This window comes from Schistocerca gregaria, chromosome 2, assembly GCF_023897955.1.
Source record: "Schistocerca gregaria isolate iqSchGreg1 chromosome 2, iqSchGreg1.2, whole genome shotgun sequence".
NCBI classification, from domain to species: Eukaryota; Metazoa; Arthropoda; class Insecta; order Orthoptera; family Acrididae; genus Schistocerca; species Schistocerca gregaria.
Window position 1 is genome coordinate 538292802 of NC_064921.1, and position 20268 is coordinate 538313069.

A 20268-nucleotide genomic window follows, 5' to 3' on the forward strand; every position below is an offset into this window, starting at 1 on the left:
AATGAATAGGAAAATAGGAATGCGGGTAAGCTACTACAAACAGCATAGTGAACGCATTATTGTGGCCAAGATAGATACGAAGCCCACGCCTACCACAGTAGTACAAGTTTATATGCCAACTAGCTCCACCAAGGACAAAGAGATTGATGAAATCTGTGATGAGATAAACGAAATTATTCAGATAGTGAAGGGAGGCGAAAATTTAATAGTCATGGGTAATGGAATTCGATAGTAGGAAAAGGGAGAGAAGGAAACATAGTAGATGAATATGGATTGGGGGGGAAGAAATGAAAGAGGAAGCCGCCTGGTAGAATTTTGCACAGAGCATAACTTAATCATAGCTAACACTTGGTTCAAGAATCATGAAAGAAGGTTGTATACATGGAAGAAGCCTGGAGATACTAGAAGGTATCAGATAGATTATACAATGGTAAGACAGAGATTCAGGAACCATGTTTTAAATTGTAAGACATTTCCAGGGGCAGATGTGGACTCTGACCACAATCTATTGGTTATGAACTGTAGGTTAAAACTGAAGAAACTGCAAAAAGGTGGGAATTTGAGGAGATGGGACCTGGATAAACTGAAGGAACCAGAGATTGTACAGAATTTCAGGGAGAGCATAAGGGAACGATTGACAAGAATGAGGAAAGAAATACAGTAGAAGAAGAATGGGTACCTTTGAGAGACTTAATAGTGAAGGTAGCAGAGGATCAAGTAGGTAAAAAGATGAGGGCTAATAGAAATCCTTGGGTAACAGAAGAAATATTGAATTTAATTGATGAAAGGAGAAAATATAAAAATGCAGTAAATGAAGCAGGCAAAAAGGAATACAAACGTCTCAAAAATGAGATCGACAGGAACTGCAATATGGCCAAGCAGGGATGGCTAGAAGACAAATGTAAAGATGCAGAGGCACATATCACTAGGTGCAAGATAGATAATGCCTACAGGAAAACTACAGAGGTCTTTGGAGAAAAGAGATCCACTTGTATGAAGATCAAGAGCTCAGATGGAAACCCAGTTCTAAGCAAAGAAGGAAAAGCGCAAAGGTGGAAGGAGTATATAGAGGGTCTATACAAGGGCGATGTTCTTGAGGACAATATTATAGCAATGGAAGAGACTGTAGATGAAGATGAAATGGGAGATGTGATACTGCATGAAGAGTTTGACAGGGCACTGAAAGACCTAAGTCAAAGCAAAGCCCCGGAAGTAGACAACATTCCATTACAACTACTGACAGCCTTGGGAGAGCCAGGCCTAACAAAACTCTGCCATCTGGTGAGCAAGATGTATGAGACAAGCGAAATACCCTCAGACTTCAAGAAGAATATAATAATTCCAATCCCAAAGAAAGCAGGTGTGTGAAAATTACCGAACTATCAGTTTAATAAATCACAGCTGCAAAATACTAACTCGAATTCTTTACAGACAGATGGAAAAACTGGTAGAAGCCGACCTCGGGGAAGATCAGTTTGGATTCCATAGAAATGTTGGAACATGTAAGGCAATACTAACCCTACGACTTATCTTAGAAAACAGATTAAGGAAAGGCAAACCTACTTTTCTAGCATTTGTAGACTTAGAGAAAGCTTTTGACAATGTTGACTGGAATACTCTCTTTCAAATTCTGAAGGTGGCAGGGGTAAAATACAATGAGCGATAGGCTATTTACTATTTGTACAGAAACAAGATGGCAGTTATAAGAGTGGAGGGGTATGAAAGAGAAGCAGTGGTTGGGAAGGGAGTGAGACAGGGTTGTAGCCTATCCCCAATGTTATTTAATCTGTATATTGAGCAAGCAGTAAAGGAAACAAAAGAAAAATTCGGAGTAGGAATTAAAATCCATGGACAAGAAAATGTTGAGGTCTGCAGATGATATTGTAATTTCTGTCAGAGACAGCAAAGGACATGGAATAGGAGCTGAACAGAATGGGCCGTGTCTTGAAAGGAGGATATAAGACGAACATCAGCAAAAGCAAAACAAGAAAAATGGAATGTAGTTGAATTAAATTGGGGGATGCTGCGGAAATTAGATTAGGAAATGAGACGCTTAATGTAGTAAATTAGTTTTGCTATTTGGGGAGCAAAATAACTGATGATGGTTGAAGTAGAGAGGATATAAAATGTAGACTGGCAATGGCAAGGAAAGCATTTCTGAAGAAGAGGAATTTGTTAACATTGAGTATAGATTTAAGTGTCAGGAAGTCGTTTCTGAAAGTATTTGTATGGAGTGTGGCCATTTATGGAAGTGACACATGGACGATAAATAGTCTGGACAAGAAGAGAAGAGAATAGAAGCTTTTGAAATGTGGTGCTACAGAAGAATGCTGAAGATTAGATGGGTAGATCATGAAACAAATGAGGAGGTAGTGAACAGAATTGGTGAAAAAAGATATTTGTGACACACCCTAATCACATAACTAATGAGGAAGTATTGAATAGAATTGGAGAGAAGAGAAATCTGTGGCACAACTTCACTAGAAGAAGGGATCGGTTGGTAGGGTATATTCTGAGGCAGCAAGGAATCATCAATTTAGTATTGGAGGGCAGCGTGGAGGGTAAAAATCATAGAGGGAGACCAAGAGATGAATACACTAAAGAGATTCAGAAGGATGTAGGTTGCTGTAGGTACTGGGAGATGAAGAAGCTTGCACAGGATAGAGTAGTCTCTGGACTGAAGACCACAACAACAATGGGTATATTCCTAATGGAAATGGTAGTAAGCTGAAATAAATATGAAAAAATATCTTAAGATAAGATATGAGATGATTAATAGTATCTAACGGAATAACACCAAAAATATATAAAAATAACATTGAACAGGGACCGAAGTGTAAGCTGAAAAAGACAAAAAGTTAAGTAGCTGTGGACCGACCCCTATTGTTTGTTAATTGGTTTTTTATACATTTCCAAAAATAAATTTTATTTTGGGAGTTTGTTGCGTCTCAAAGCACAGAAAATTGGTCATAAATATTTATGAATTTAATGGCAAAATCGTCGGTTCACTCTGTTGTAAAAGGAAAATCGATGTCCACAACACAGAAAAAGAATAATGCCAAGACCAAGCTGTACGAGTGCAGAAAACCAACTGGTCAGTGCTTGTTGCCATCCACACTACTCGCGCAGCTTGCCGCACATGCCTTTGATGTACTGACAACGGCCGGAACCAGACAAGCCATATGCTTGGGCGGCTCATAAGCCTGTTTTGCGGAAAGCCCTTGGAGCCTACCTCCGTCCACAGTATTCATAAGGCTCGCAAGTCTCACAAGTACACGAGCCACACGAGTAGTGTGGACGCACCTTCAGTCAGATTGCTGGGACACCCAATCTGTGGTGCTCAGCACCAGCCTCGGGTAAGCTTTCATTTCTCTCACTCCACGGACTCAAACCAACTTCTGTTGTGTCAATAGTTGAACTGATCATTTCTTCTAATGTTGTAGTTCATCTGAATACAACAAACAGGGGTACTTCAGACCCCTGGGTCTCCTACAAACGGCTTTATCGAAACACAAAATCTGCAGTTCTCAAAGGTGCCTTACGAACAGTGTTTGCTGCAGATCCTAGCAATCACCTGCCATTATTGGAAGTTCGTGTTTCTGCATTTGCTCCTAAATGACCTGAAATTGCAAACTGATCTGGAGCCCCCTTTAACTGTAACAAGCTTCCTCTATCCTATGCCAGGACACAAGCTGCTACTGGATAACTTTCTCACAGTACCTTTCAGTTCCACGTCAGGATGTTGGCACGTATGCTTTGATAAGTACCAAGTCTGTTCCCCTTGCTTTCAGTTTCATCATCATCAATCTGACATTTATACATATTACTTCCAAAACCTTTCCTTTCAGACTCTTGTCTATTAGTACTGTGACTCTTGACCAGAATAGTAAAACGTATAATTTCTACTGTCTAACTCTATACTCTCAATCCACTTTCTTAGTTTGTTCATAGCATGTATGTCTAATTTGTTTTCGTCCATTTCATGTATAGACGTTTCTAATTTGCCTTGCTGTTGAAGTGCTGGAATATTCCATGTCCAAAGTGTTATACACCTCCCTTGCCTCCTTTTACTCTATTTCTTCTTATTTTCATCCTCTTCACTCACAGCATGTGGCCTTAATGTATTCCCATCCATGAGATCCACGTAAAGGGAAATTCAGCTCCAGAATATTTTACATTAATGTCTATACCATGTGTATCTAATGAAACACAATACCTTCCTACTCATTTCTACACATGCAAAAAGAGCAGTCAGCCATGTTCAGCGCCCACTCTGGATCAGACACTGCGATCCTCTACTCATTCACCTGCCCTCTGTGAAGGCAACTGGAAATTTGCAGGGAGAGCTCCTTATTCTGAGAACCAGTTTGCACTAATATCAAACCCTGAATAGAGTGCTGTCTTTTCTACTGACTCCACCATACAACAATTCACCTCCTCTGCTGTTAAAATAACTTACGGGTTTGCTGCCGGGTGACGTCATCGAACACCGCCGACATTTCGACAGGAGCACACCCTGCCATTCTCAAGGCACAAATGCAAGGAAGAAAAAAAAATGTGCAAGCAAATTTAATACCTCGGTTCACAGAGGAGAAACAAGGAACACACCACACACAGAAGTGTCAACACAACCAAAGATAACCAACATCAGAAATATCGATAGTTACTATTGATCAACAGGTGAGGTAGCACTAATTCTGTCCCTCTGTTTTTTGATTGCACCTTGAGAATGGCAGGGTGTGCTCCTGTCGAAATATCAGCGGTGTTCGACGACGTCACCCAGCAGCAAACCCGTAAGTTATTTGAACATTCGATTCGCCGGCAAAGTTAAGGTAACACCTCCTCTGCTGTTGATGTCATACCAGGCATGTGCTCTGCATCGTACCCTATGAGATTTCATCCCTACCTGAACTTAGCCATTCTTGTCCCTCTAGTTTATTCATGTGTACAGTGTCCACCCCCATGCCCACGCCATGGGATGTGCCAGAGAGGATTTACTGAAATGGAGGAATAAGGAACATGATCCAATCTTCCTTGTGCCGGATTAATGGCTGTGTACGACACCTTAACCAGATGCAATATGGAGCTCAGTTTCAAAACATTATCCAGGTGTCACAGGTGTCAGTTGAGCTACAAAGGTTCCATCTGGAGAGGAATGTGAGGAGTAGACGCAACTTACCGATGAGTCATATCATGCCAAATGTGACGCTTTAATATAGAAATTGGGACTCTAGAGCATCTCTCACTAGTGACTGCAGAGTTCATGGATACTGTGACTATGGAACACTTAGTCAGAGACACCTTAAACAAAAATATCATGGTAAGTCTTAAGATTCTGCAGATGACACACATTTGAAGCTGAAGTGGCTGCAGTTACTGGATGTAAATATGTGAGAAAAAGCTGTTCTTATATACAGCCACTGTTCTGCTGTATGAATGAATGAAAATAGTGAGCTTTTCTAATTAAAATGGGAAGACTATATATAATATATGATAGTTGCTTATATCACACAATAATCATAAAATGACAATGCATTTGGTAGAGGAACAAGGTGACAATTTATAGGCCAAGATGGTATGACACCATAAGAGAAGAGCTCTTGTTGACATTTTTCATATGTTTATAATATTCTTAAGTTAACACTGACTAAGGAGGACTTGACATTAATGTAAGTACAAAAACAATGGAGAAAAGTTCAGCTCCTGACAGACTTTGTGATTCATAGATGCCCCTCTATTTTTCTCTTCTCCTTTGGTACCAGAAGAACACTGCAGTTTTGAAAGATAGAAATACTTTAAATATATTGTTATCAATCAGTACAACTATTGCAGCACTTTTAGCAAGCACACTATTCGAGACAGGGTTAGCTTACACAATGTATTTCTACTCCCGACTATTTTTCATGGATGTTACCAAAGAAATAATGCAACAGTTATGAAACAGAAAACACTGCAGCCAATCTGAAGTATATCTGGCAAAATAATTTACAGCAAAATAGCAAGTGAGGACTATGTCCTGTTTGCGTAAATAAAGGACATCAAGAGAGTTATAAAATTTGAGCAGGTTCACAATCCAGATTAACTTAATTGTGGATAGAAAATATAAAAGATATTTTTTGTAAAATAAAAAAAAATGATTAACTTAACTGTGGACACGTAACATGTTTGTCAAAAAGATAACACCTGAAGTTTGTGCCAGAATTTGATCCCCAATTCTCACAAACAATACAGAAGATATTTTAAGAGAGAGTAGTCATGGCAATGACTGCCAGGAATAAGATATATCCATAATGAGCATGAAGGGTACACTCTGCCACACACTGTAGATATAGTCTTGTAAACATTACCAGTATTTGAAAGCAATTAAAGCCTTGCAGTTAGAAGAAAGCTATTAAATTTCAAGCACATTTCAAATTCAATTTCTCTAATGTATTGTAGATCAACTGAGTATCCCCAAAATTAACAGTGTATTCAAATAAGTAGGCTATACAAAGTACCATGTGATTTCAATTACTCCCAAACTCAATTAGTGGGGAATATATTTCCAGCAGAACCGTACAAATGTTGGCCTGGTTCCTACTTTCATGTGGTATGATCATTCCCAATCGAGCAGCTCTGTCACAAGGGTCAATATGGAATTAGATCGGCAGCTTGGTGCGGCTACTTTGTCAGGTGTAGGTTTGGTTCCTGTTGATGCTACTGGTAGGTGGCCTGCATCTCACTAGGAAAGGGAATGGTGAATTGGCTTGGATGATATCAAATTCTTTAAGAAGAGGCACTGAAATTCATGGGAATACTTTTTTTCCAGGCTAAGATCAGTGTCTAATTATTCAAAATTGATTGAAATTAAGCTTAAAGAGAATCTCAGACAGGCAGGTAATACAGATGTTGAAAATATCACAAGACACAAGAGTATAGTGAAAAATAATGTTAGTATGTCACAATATTCTCATAAAAGCACAGTGAAAAAATGTTAATATACTACATTGGAATATCAGTGGATTAAAAAAAAAACAAAGAAGATGAGCTTCTTGTTTGTTTAGAAGATATAGAAATTGAGAATGGAACAGATGTACTACACCTGTCTGAATATCATATAATCACAGATACGGAAAAGGTAAATGCAAGTGTAAATAAGCTTTTCACACATAAAAGTAGAGACACCATGGGCAGAGTAGTAGTTTTCATCTTTGTTAAAATTTATCATGGTGTGAGAACTTAAGAAACTAAAAAAAATTGTATAGAGCAACGTACAGAATCATGTGCACAAGTGTGTGTGTGTGTGTGTAAGCCTGAACTAAATAATGGTATTTTTATTATTGTAGCTGTGTATAGGTTCCTACTGGAAAATTTTAAATTATTTCTGAAAAACTTGGGTTCTTTGTTGTTCTATCTGTCAGAGAGAGGGATTTCAATGTAGATTTTCTGAAAGAGTCTGACAGAAAGCTTGATCTTGAAGTATTACTAGTTTCTTTCAATTTGACATTAGTTATTGATTTTCCTAATCGGGTAGTACAGGGAAGCACCACACTGATGTACAATGTTTTTATGAACAAAGATAAATTTAATCAAATAAAAACTTTTCCTTTTAAGAATGGCCTGTCTAATCATGATGTACACTTTGTTACATTATACACTCCTGGAAATGGAAAAAAGAACACATTGACACCGGTGTGTCAGACCCACCATACTTGCTCCGGACACTGCGAGAGGGCTGTACAAGCAATGATCACACGCACGGCACAGCGGACACACCAGGAACCGCGGTGTTGGCCGTCGAATGACGCTAGCTGCGCAGCATTTGTGCACCGCCGCCGTCAGTGTCAGCCAGTTTGCCGTGGCATACGGAGCTCCATCGTAGTCTTTAACACTGGTAGCATGCCGCGACAGCGTGGACGTGAACCGTATGTGCAGTTGACGGACTTTGAGCGAGGGCGTATAGTGGGCATGCGGGAGGCCGGGTGGACGTACCGCCGAATTGCTCAACACATGGGGCGTGAGGTCTCCACAGTACATCAATGTTGTCGCCAGTGGTCGGCGGAAGGTGCACGTGCCCGTTGACCTGGGACCGGACCGCAGCGACGCACGCCAAGACCGTAGGATCCTACGCAGTGCCGTAGGGGACCACACCGCCACTTCCCAGCAAATTAGGGACACTGTTGCTCCTGGGGTATCGGCGAGGACCATTCGCAACCGTCTCCATGAAGCTGGGCTACGGTCCCGCACACCGTTAGGCCGTCTTCCGCTCACGCCCCAACATCGTGCAGCCCGCCTCCAGTGGTGTCGCGACAGGCGTGAATGGAGGGACGAATGGAGACATGTCGTCTTCAGCGATGAGAGTCGCTTCTGCCTTGGTGCCAATGGTGGTCGTATGCGTGTTTGGCGCCGTGCAGGTGAGCGCCACAATCAGGACTGCATACGACCGAGGCACACAGGGCCAACACTCGGCATCATGATGTGGGGAGCCATCTCCTACACTGGCCGTACACCTCTGGTGATCGTCGAGGGGACACTGAATAGTGCACGGTACATCCAAACCGTCATCGAACCCATCGTTCTACCATTCCTAGACCGGCAAGGGAACTTGCTGTTCCAACAGGACAATGCACGTCCGCATGTATCCTGTGCCACCCAACGTGCTCTAGAAGGTGTAAGTCAACTACCCTGGCCAGCAAGATCTCCGGATCTGTCCCCCATTGAGCATGTTTGGGACTGGATGAAGCGTCGTCTCACGCGGTCTGCACGTCCAGCACGAACGCTGGTCCAACTGAGGCGCCAGGTGGAAATAGCATGGCAAGCCATTCCACAGGACCACATCCAGCATCTCTACGATCGTCTCCATGGGAGAATTGCAGCCTGCATTGCTGCGAAAGGTGGATATACACTGTACTAGTGCAGACATTGTGCATGCTCTGTTGCCTGTGTCTATGTGCCTGTGGTTCTGTCAGTGCGATCATGTGATGTATCTGACCCCAGGAATGTGTCAATAAAGTTTCCCCTTCCTGGGACAATGAATTCACGGTGTTCTTATTTCAATTTCCAGGGGTGTATGAAACAGCTCCATACAGTAATGCAAAACAGTTCCCCAAAATAGTGCATTCAGATAATAATTTAACAACTGAAAATTCTAGGGAAAGCTTGCAACAGTTAGATTGGGATGAGGTGAACAGGGAACTGATGCCAATTTAAAATTTGACCTACTCATGATAATACCTTTGTGAGGGTGTTTGAAAACAGTTACCTTCAGGAAACAGTGCACCATGATTGCAGGAACCATCTAAAAACAGATGGATTATTACAGAGATCAAAAATATTGTAAACAGAGAAGAGAAATGTATCTTGTAGTCAGAAGGAGTAATGATGCAGAAACAGTCAAACACTATAAAAACTGCTATGTATTACGAAAAACTGTTAAAAAGTTCAGAAATATGTGCATTATGTCTGAGATTTGCACATCTGATAATAGAGTTAAAACAATTTGGAATATTGTTAAAAGGGAAACAGGGCAACCAAGAGTACAAGAAGACTGTCTTTCTATCAAACTCAATAAAAATGGACACACAAAAATCTACTCACCAAGCCATGGCACAGGAACACACACAAACAGATTTAACTTTGAAGGGGAAGGAAGAGGTGTGAAGGAAAAGGACTGGAGAGGTTTAAGAAGTGGGGTACAGTTTAAAAAAGTCACCCATAGCCCCTGGTCAGAGGAGACTTACCAGACAGGATGAGACGAAAATATTGATTGTTGAGAACTGCACTGGATATAAACCTTAGAGCTTAAAGCTCTCAGGTTTTCAAATCTCATACGGTGCAGTTCCTAACAATCGGTCTTTCCTTCTCTTTTAAGCTCTCAGTCCCCAACAATCAGTATTTTGTTCCCATCCCATCTTGTAAGTCTTCTCTGACCTGGGATTCTGGTGACTTTTCTAAACTCTAGTCCTTTCCCTTCACCTCTCTTCTTTCCTCTTTCTACTCTTCCACAAGAAGATGGAGCCACTGGCCCCAAAAGACTGTAAAATTTCAATCCTTTTATGAGTATGTTCCCTGCCGCCGCTTAGTGAGTAGATATTTTTATCTGTCCATTTACATTATATTACCAGTAACTGATTATTTTTGTTGTTATAAACTAAATGAACAGTTTGTTAACAGACTGTCAGAAGTGGAAAATATTTTTTAATAACCATTTTTAAGTGTTGTACGGAAAATAGGATCCAGCTATTCATTAGAAAATGCAAGAATGTGTATGGAAGAGGCAATGCCTATACAATTTGATAAAACTGAAATTCAGCCTACCTTTCCTACAGAAATTACCAAAATAATAAATTCACTCAAAAGTGAAAGCTTACATGGAATTTACAATTTGATAAAACTGAAATTCAGCCTACCTCTCCTACAGAAATTACCAAAATAATAAATGCACTCAAAAGTGAAAGCTTACATGGAATTGATGTCATTTCCCTGAGTACTAAAAACTTGTTCCCAACAGATAAGTATGATTCTCAGCCACGTATGTAGTGGCCCACTAACAGATAACTAACCAACATTTAAAAACAAATTAAAAGAATTTCAGAATGACAACTCATTCTACTGAATAGATGAATTTCTAGATATGAAGAAGAAACTGAAAAAACAAGTGTAAAGAAAACTTATGTTAAACTGACACATCCCACTTCATTACGAAATGTTGTATTCGTGATCTATTGAACCCATACTAATATAATGCACTGCAACTTCATTAAGTGCAAAATGAATGTCTAGATGTGTAAGAATGGGATTATATGATAAAATTCAGTTTTGGCTAAAAATTACATAGTGGTTCCCCTTGCAGTTTCGTACCTTATGTATAACATATCGAATATGTATTAAAATATTCGTTATAGATTTATCCATTACTTAACACTCGTTTCCCACTTTACCTCGCAGTTTTAAGTTTTGGTTAAAGGCACATTAAATATGTGCGCTACAAGTCAGCCTGATACCACACAGGCCTACTTTCTTTTGAATTCACATTCGTTGGCTTTGTCAACTCACAAGCAAACTATGACCTTTCAACCTAACCAAGACTTCAAGCTATGCTACACATCAATTTGTCAACACAATCAAAATTTTGAAGGGGGTCCAACATCATCACACTTCGCCCCACCTCAGTATGAAACCTTATGAACGATACCAAAGTCTGTTACCTTAAAAGTATTGGATAATGGGAAGTGCCAAGGAATTGATAAGGATAAATATTACATAACATGAATACCCATCCGAATCTTGCACAAAAATTGGTTAGGCATATTAAATTTGTTGCTCTAAGGCGAGATTTACACAACATGAAAATTAGTGTCTTTAATATATCACAGACACACCGCGCGTTGGGCAATAGTCAACTAATGTCTTTCTTGCGTTGCAAGCTCTAATAAACAAACGCATGGAGAATGGAAGGTCTCTCTTGTAATACGTTGAAGCGAAGTTTCTTTTTCCATAGATTTCGATAATACTGACAATCAGAAGTCACTTCAAATCGCACAATACAAACAAATGAACGACCTCCAAAAAACAATAATGTAAACTGAGTCAATATTTGAATACAGTACACTTGTTTACTTAGAGCATAGCTCGTAGAAATCAATTAATCCCAACAACGCACATCCACGATACACGCTTTCACTAGAACGTCGGTTATTTCATTATTTCCATCGGCAGTACAAGTGAAAAATAAACAAACACTATAGTGCTCATGGCTCATAGAAACTAACAAACGTAAACAAAACACAAGGTCAGGTACAGCACATTTCATGAAAGCTTCAAAACAGTATACATTCATTACATTATAAACTTCAATGCCCATTTTCCGTATTTTTCCCTTCCAGCTCATAATAATGAATCTTGTTCCCAGGGTTTTCTTTTTTCTCCTCTCTGGCTGCACATTCTGTATTCCTCCTTGTCCATAGACTTTACATTTAGTTGTTCAAATCTTCTGTCCAGGACATCACGTGGTCTCTGCCACCCACGTCTGGATTGTGGGTAAACAACAGGCACACGATCCAGATCGCAGAGATACTTAGATCGGCTGCCAGGAAGCCATATTCACCGAGTGATGTCTGCACATTCACGGACACAGGAGAGCGATGCTTGGGCTCTTTTAGCCCTAAAATCGGCACCAGCTAGCCCTTCGAAGCTGCAATGGAGTTCAGAAAGCAAAGGAACAGCAATTGCTCGATTAGAAGGGAGGGAATTCGAATATATGGTGCGACAGAAGAGGATTACTATTGGTCGGAACAGTTCGCGAGGCGAGGTCGATGTAAACATGGGACATTCAAGTTTTATTTCTAGAAAACACATAGAGATTTTCTTCGAACATCCTCATTTTTATATGTCCTGCAGTGGGAAGAACGGCGTTTTTGTGGATGGCGTTTTTCAAAGGAAAGGAGCGCCTTCGTTGCAGTTACCTAAAGCGTAAGTAAAGGCATGTGTAAACAACATGGGTTAAAGTGGGGGTCGTGTCGTGTCTGATGAAAATATTTGTGTAATGTTTCGAAGGACATTGACTGTCTTCAATTTCTGTAACCGGTCGTGTATAACATGTTTTGCTGAAGTTTTGCTGTAATTTGATTTGTTTGTTTATTACAGCTCCTGACATCTTTTGGTAGCTATTTATATCACTGAAGTGAATTGTTGACATCGTGCGTAGGAATTGATTTTCATTGCCGGTTAAACATCAACTATTGGGTACTCCTATTTTTATCCGTATTGCGTTTATATCGCCACCGAATACACACATGGAATATATTTTCAACTGGATTTAAGAAAATTGCTAATGGGTTTAGAAAATTGATAAACGGTTGAAATGAATGAAAGAATCCACGTGAGATATCTAAATTTAACTGTGCATAAGTTCTACGAAATTACTGAGGCTCTTCAAAAGAGGGATAATAACAATATTTCGCCAGATGTTATTGGCCTTCCAACAACTCTGCTGTGAAAATAAACACAGATTGCATCAAAGCTATTTCTTCTGAGATATAAGTCAAAGCCAATAAAGTAGCTATACATTTATGTTTCTTCTGTTGTTAATAATATTTGCGGTACAAACGGATCAGTTTTAATTGAAACCTGTTAAATCGCCCTTTCCCCTCCTTGCCATGCATAGTAGTCTTACCAGTTGGTATACTTAACTTTCATGGTTTCTATCACTTTATTTAGTTTAAAGTAAACAGGTATAACTTATATATTATTAGGCCTCTATTTCAAAATGTACTAAGTCCTTAAGTTTTTCCCCACATTGGAATATCTGGAAAAGGTCACCATACACACATTCTTTTGTGAAGTACTACGATACAGATCAATACAAATGCCTTGGCAAATAAAATTAAGGAAATACTTTATTGCAAAGTCAGAAATCTAACAAGTCAGGGTTATTCCAGCAGTATATAAATGTGGTCTGTTGTTATACTATGACTGGGATCATTATTAGTTCCAGTTAAGATTTTATGACCACTGACAACAGTTTGAAATTACGGAAGCCCCCAAGAAGTCAATTTATGAAGTATATGCATATAAAGTTTTTGAGACCTTTGTAACAATAGTTGTAAACAACCAGAACCATTGTGTAATTGTTGAGTTTTTAATGTGTGATTTATATGGAGCATTTGTTGCTCTGGGTTTGTTACTGTGGTGGATCTAAGCTATGTTGAAGTATGAGATTTGACATCTCCTATATTGTCACATAAGACTGAACTAGTTATTGACAACACGCAGAAAACTTTCTGCTTTATTGTTCCTTACCCAAAACATCTGTGTTGTAACAGTTTTAGGAAGTATTTTATTAAACATTGATGAAATAATAATAATAATAAAGTAGATGAATTGCTGATTTGTATATCAGAGCATCATCTATATTGTGAAGAAATACTAATTCGTTCTTTGGAGGGATACATCTTGTCTAATTTCTATACCAGGATTTTGTTTCATTCAGAATAATTATTTATACTGAAACATTGTAAAGGCCAAATGTTTGGAGGTTAAGCAAGAGAGATTGAATTTTCAGTGAAAAGACTTTTAATTGTAGGCCTCTACAGGTCTCCGAGTTTAGACTACAAGACTTCCCTCTCCAGGCTTGACACAGTGCTTGGCTCACCTTTTAAAACAAGGCATAAAATTAATTTTGTGGGGATTTCAATATAAACTTTGATTCTCCAGATAACCTTACAACCTGTTGCAGACATTATATTCCAACTAGAGTTCAGGGAAACTACTGTGTGATCATAGACAGTATCTTCTTTGGTTGTTCTGTAGTTTAAAGGCACACTGTGAAAAAAATTAGTAATGACCTGACAGAATAAGAAGCACAGACAGTGCTGAGAGGAATGAAGGCAAAGTCATTCCACGGTACAAAAGAAAAAGATGTACCAGTATGAGTCCTCATGTGATGCTGATGTAATTATAAAACAAATTTTGAAGGCCAAATTTGTCAGACCTATGTTGCTTGAGAAGGCAATTCCTATTAATAAATTGCAGACAGATATGCAGTACTAGTAAGCAATCTATTTAGATAACTAAGAGGATTAGAATGCGGCATAAGAGGAAACAGGAGCTATATTATAGTATGGAGGATAGTCAGAGCATGATTACAGAAATGCACTGCAAGGTATACTGCAAAGTGCTGAAGAATGTCATCACACATGTTAAAACCGTGCATTATACCAAGAGAATAAAAAGCCCTCTTGAGCAAAATTAGAACTAGACAATTGCGAAAAAGACATTGGAGCACCATGTGCATGCTAAACATATTACATACATCTTTTTTGTGTGAAAGAGAGGCAGTTAATGATTCACCAATGCTGTGAAAAAATATGTAATAATCTCCTCTTTTCAGTAGTCAGAAAGTTCAATTGAAATTTAATTGGTATAGGTAATTACGCAGAACTCTCAAAGGCTGGGGTTCTGAGACAACTACATCACGTATCACAACCGATGGCTAAAGTTTTGTATTGTACTACCCCCACACCTTCCCGAAATCTTGATTGTGGTGATAGACTGATATGTAACTCAGCACGAGGACTAGGTTAGGTTGGAGGGTGACAATTTGTTTGTGAGCTGGCAAAGCCAGTGAATCTCAAAGCAGAAAATCTGGTTTTGGTAAGAACTTGACCAGTAGAAATGTTTACATACCCAGTGTGTTGAAAAACACAAGGAGGTTGGAGGGTTCAGTACATAACTTTTGCCAAATCAATTATTACATCTGTTAAGACATCTCGTTGTAAATCTAGTTGCATTTAAAAGATAAAATTTACATATTGAACACCCCCTCCCCCTTTGCATTTTTCGATATTGTGCAAACATGAACACTAGATTTTGCCAGTGGGTGATTTTTTTACCACAAACAGAGTGCTTTCCCATTCATTGTCTTCACCAACTCTCAACCAATGTTTTACCTTCCAACCTAATCTAGACCTTGGGGTGTGCTACAGATCAGTCTGTCATCACAACAAAGATTTTAGGGGCTGGTCTAATACCACACTTTAACCCATTAAAATATTTAATTGAAGACTACATGCCAGACTACTGATCTGGCAACAAAATATTTTAAATGGAGCTCATGGGATACAGTAAGATCTTTTAAACAAATACAGTACTTACAGGCTGTGGAGCACCTTTATGTAACTACTATGGGTATGATGAAACTTTAAGTAGGATCACAAAGATTAGTGCACTGATTACTTACTGTGCAGTGTGTCTTTTAGGAGAGTCAGTTTCATTATGGGACTGACACTCTCATTAGTAAAACAACTTTTTAAAAAGCGTGAAAGCGGTATTGTAGATAATTAGTGACCAATTTCCTTCCTATCAGTAACTATTTTCAAAATTGTTTGAGAAAGCAGTTTATACGAGAGTACTGGTACGTCTCGGTACACACAATTTACTGTCAGGCTTGCAGTTGGGTTTCAGTAATGGAGTAGCCACAGGAAGTCCAATTTGTTGTTTTGTATATGAGGCACTATCAGGACTAAGAAAAATATTGGGGGCAGTAGGCACTTTCTTTGATTGTGTGGTGATTGTGTGATTTGTCCTCCAGTGTCAACAAACAAGAAAAAGGTCTGAATGTGACTAGGGTAATGTAAAGTGGAGGTTGCCACAGGGTTCTCTTCTGGGCCTATAGCTTTTCTTGGTGTATATCAGTGATTTGCCAGTCAACATTACAGATGTCTCAAAAATGTTTCTCTTTGCAGGCGATACAAATATTGGTGTGAAAATGTGAAATGTAATATTAATTATGTAGGTAATGAGTTACCTGTAGTATCAGAACATTGCTTTCAAGGGACATATTGACATTTACATGCAACAAAAGACTGCGCATATAGTTTCTGACATCAACGCTTGCAAAAGATAAATTTTATTGCCCAAAGATGGTGAGTCAGAGAGCAGGTTTCCTTTTCAATTGAGCTTCCTCCTCAACTATAAAAGAAATGTGACAAACTCTTAAGGATTCGTATCAAAGTTGAAAAGCTGCCTTGTAGCACACTACCTTCATCCTGTACAGGAATTCCTGGAATGTGTTATTTATGTATGCACTGTCTCGTGTTTGATTAATTCTGCAATTCATTTGCTTATAAATTTTTAAGTCGGCTTTCTGTAAACTTATTTATTTATTTCATGACCAAGTAGCTTCTACGAAAGCTGATAAATAATAACAACAGACTTATAAACAGTTGGAATTCTGTAGCAGAAATTCGATTGAGACAGTGTGAAAGTGCCCTCACTCCCTTCTTGACCTCCCCCTCCTGTTCCTCCTGCCCCCACTCTCTGTTCAAAATCTTGGATTTTGTAACAGATTGATGTATAGTGTAGCCTGAGGTGTAGATTAGATAGGAGAGTGGCTACTTGGCTTTCATGTTAGCTAATCCAACAGGTTACAGTGTGAAATAGCTGTGGTAACAGGTTGCTCTGTAGCGTAGCCCAGTGTTCGCATTCATGCCATACTTATTGCACTATTTGTTATGAAATCTAAAACTGCAACATATATTCAGAAAAAGGTGTATTAGATAACACAGACTTCTGATGAAAATTTTGATGCATATTATTTACATTTATTGTGCATAAACCATAAAAAATACAAAAAGGTTACTATGTGCCTTTTAATCAATTCAGTTCATGTGGTATGTTTCTTCTTCTTGTTGCCCTGCTGTGCCTAATCAGTTAATAGATCTTCTGTCTTGTTGGCACTGTAATTTTATTGTGAGTGACATTTATAGCACCCTGGTGTTGAACATTAAAAACACCTATTGTTCTTACGGGTGTGTGATGTTGATTATAATGAAATATGCTTTATTGATTTTCCTCATGCAGGAACAATAGGCATAAATATGAAAGGGAGCATAGGTCCCATAACTTATACCATGATTAGATCATTGTGCACACATTTATATCAACATTTTCCGTAAAATAAATTTAAATTCATTGCAGCGCTTTCTATTTTTGTATATCCTAGAAATCTTCAATTCAAACCCATAGATAATTTTGTTGGCTGCCCTGTTTCAAATCTGCTAAACAATACATATATTTGTATATTCCTAGCATCTAATTGATAATAAAGCCAAGTTTTATCAATGGAATACTATATTGCATAGCAAGATGTACAGAACTGCCTTTTGTGAGCATTTCTTTCTGTTACATGCTACAGTGTGTCATCCATTGCTCTATGAAAGAATACGGAACTTACAAACAACTAAGCTTGCTAAGTTGAATATGATCTTGTAAATTGTATCAATTGCTTTTAAGAAGTTCCATCTTTGTGGTGGTATGAGCCATGTCAGTTTCCTGGGTCTAATTTCTGGACTGCAACAACATTCTCATCAGTGAGTAAAGCAGTTAAGTCGGCCAGAGTAGGGGTTATGCTTGATGTTGAGGTATCCCTCAGTCGTAAACTCTGAATCATCTGGAGTGATAGGCATTGACTGTATAAATTATGTTATCTCTAATTAAAAAATTATTATTTTCCAAAACTACAGCCCGCATCTCGTGGTCGTGCGGTAGCGTTCTCTCTTCCCACGCCCGGGTTCCCGGGTTCGATTCCCGGTGGGGTCAGGGATTTTCTCTGCCTTGTGATGACTGGGTGTTGTGTGCTGTCCTTAGGTTAGTTAGGTTTAAGTAGTTCTAAGTTCTAGGGGACTGATGACCATAGATGTTAAGTCCTATAGTGCTCAGAGCCATTTGAACCATTTTTTGGAACCAAAGCTACAATTTGTTAAATAGATTTGAAAGTGCAATTTATCAGTTTTGATTATTCATTCAAATGTTGGATTACATTACATTTGTTTGAAGATGCAATTCTGCTTAGTTACACAAAGATGGGTTTATGGAGGTTATCAAGTGCTATAGTTTTCATCTATAATTTGTGCTGTTGTTAGTGATGTTGGAATATTAGTATATTAAAAAGATGCCTAAAGGTTGTGGAAAGTACGTATGATAACTGCCAGGACTTGGTTTTATTTCAGGACTGTCCGTTGTGAATAATATACTCAGAGTTTTGAATGAATGTTTAAGTGCTCCTTTGTATGTACAGCTTAAAGTTAAGCACAAGTACAAGAAAAGCATGTTTTGATTTGTTTATTAGTGTCAGTGCATTTTTGCCTTTATATAGTTATTTGTGTCTCACATGACTGATGTTCTTGTAGTCTGTTTCCTATGAAAGCGTAATTGCTTATCTAGTATAAAAAATGAGAGGTGTGGTTAGTAATAAATTTTTCTGGGCAATCTATTTAAGGCTGTTCCAGTCACATATTTCCTTGGTTTATTGGTGTTGGGACAGTATCCTCACATCATAAGCATTTTAAAAAGAAAAAATTGTTTTTCTATGTAATGCAGGTTGTCCACAGGAAACTTCCTCAATTTGCAAATGCAATAATAATAATAATAATAATAATAATAATAATAAAAACTACCAACAACCACCTCAACACTATGAGGCATTGATATTCACAGTTTGTTGCCTCATATAATAACTCGTAGTTTTGTACAAAAAATTAAGACACTTCTACATAGACTTCTTTCATGAACCTTAAAATGTCTGAATGGTGCTGTTATCCCAACCTATGTGTGCATAAACATGTCTGGGGTGACAGAGGCTGTTGACCCTAAAATATCCTTCACATGATTACACAGGAAGAAATCCATAGGTACTATTTCCAGAGATAGTTGCAGTCATATGGTTGGTCCATCATGTCCTATTCATGTTCAGTCCAGGAAATCTCAAACAAATCAACTCTGGTGTGGTGGTGCATCATCTTATTGGAAGATCATGTTTGGTTGAAGGGGAAGAAACTGATTGGCAGAAAATTGCTCAAGCTTGTCCATATAACTGTTTCCTCAGTGAAGAAAAATAGTCCAACTATGTTTCAACAGCGCATACCACGCATTGGCCTTTTAGCTGTCTCTAACAGGTTGGTGAAAATTGAGGGTTTTGTGAATCCCAGGTGTGAATGCTATACCAGTTAACCTTTCCACATATGTGGAAGATTGCTTTGTCAGAGAAAATGACATTTCCGGAATAGCTGCAGTTGTGTGCAATATACTCCAACATATGTGATGAAGCTCCAAGTCATTTTACCTAAATGCTTGCACTAATTTAACTCTGTAAACATGCAAACAAAGTTGTTTATGTGGTGCTTTTGAATTGGTGAGTGAGGGATGTTTGGCTTTTGTGATGCTCACTGAACTGAATTTGATGGGCTTCGTTAGAAGGTCTCTCTGTGCTCCTGTACAGTTTCATTAGATGTGCACTTTCTGCCAGAAAGTGACTGTTTATCACACTCCCAGGGGCTGGGAACTAGTGATATCAAGCCTTAACTGTCTCAATTGTGGCTCCCTTTGTAAATGACTTTGGGAGTTTTTGTGGACACCAATGGGTAACACCGAACAATAGGAATTGTTTAGAAAATAATCTACACAAAACTTTTTGGTTTGCTTTATGTGATGCTCCAGACTGTCTCACAGTTTGCATTTGGAAATTGAGGTGGTTTTGTGTGGACACCCTGTATGTTACTCCTTGTCCTGAGGAACACTGTCATCCTTGTACTACTGAGGTCGGGCTACTACCAGCTGTGCATCATTGTAATTATTTCTTTATTCTCCATATCAGGAACAACATTACAGAATGTGTCATGAGGGAAGAAATTTGCAAGCCTGATATCAGAAGTGGGACAACATTTTTGGCTTTCAGACAACCAATTTTACAATATGAGAGATATTTATGACATGCAGAATATTGGGTGTACT

The 20268-nt window shown here is 38.7% G+C and overlaps 1 protein-coding gene across 2 annotated transcripts in view; it reads left to right on the forward strand.

Annotated features, from left to right (window-relative positions):
* Positions 1-9163: 9163 nt before the first annotated feature.
* The window catches only part of LOC126331017 (forkhead box protein K2), a 96577-nt gene continuing 85472 nt past the window's right edge, over positions 9164-20268 (forward strand). For both annotated transcript variants that reach the window (XR_007563251.1, XM_049996437.1), the window contains exon 1: positions 9164-12450. Coding sequence is in view for 1 of the 2 variants with exons in the window: in XM_049996437.1 (XP_049852394.1) it covers positions 12092-12450 (359 nt within the window). In the remaining variant the exon portion in view is untranslated. The remainder of the gene's footprint in view (positions 12451-20268) is intronic.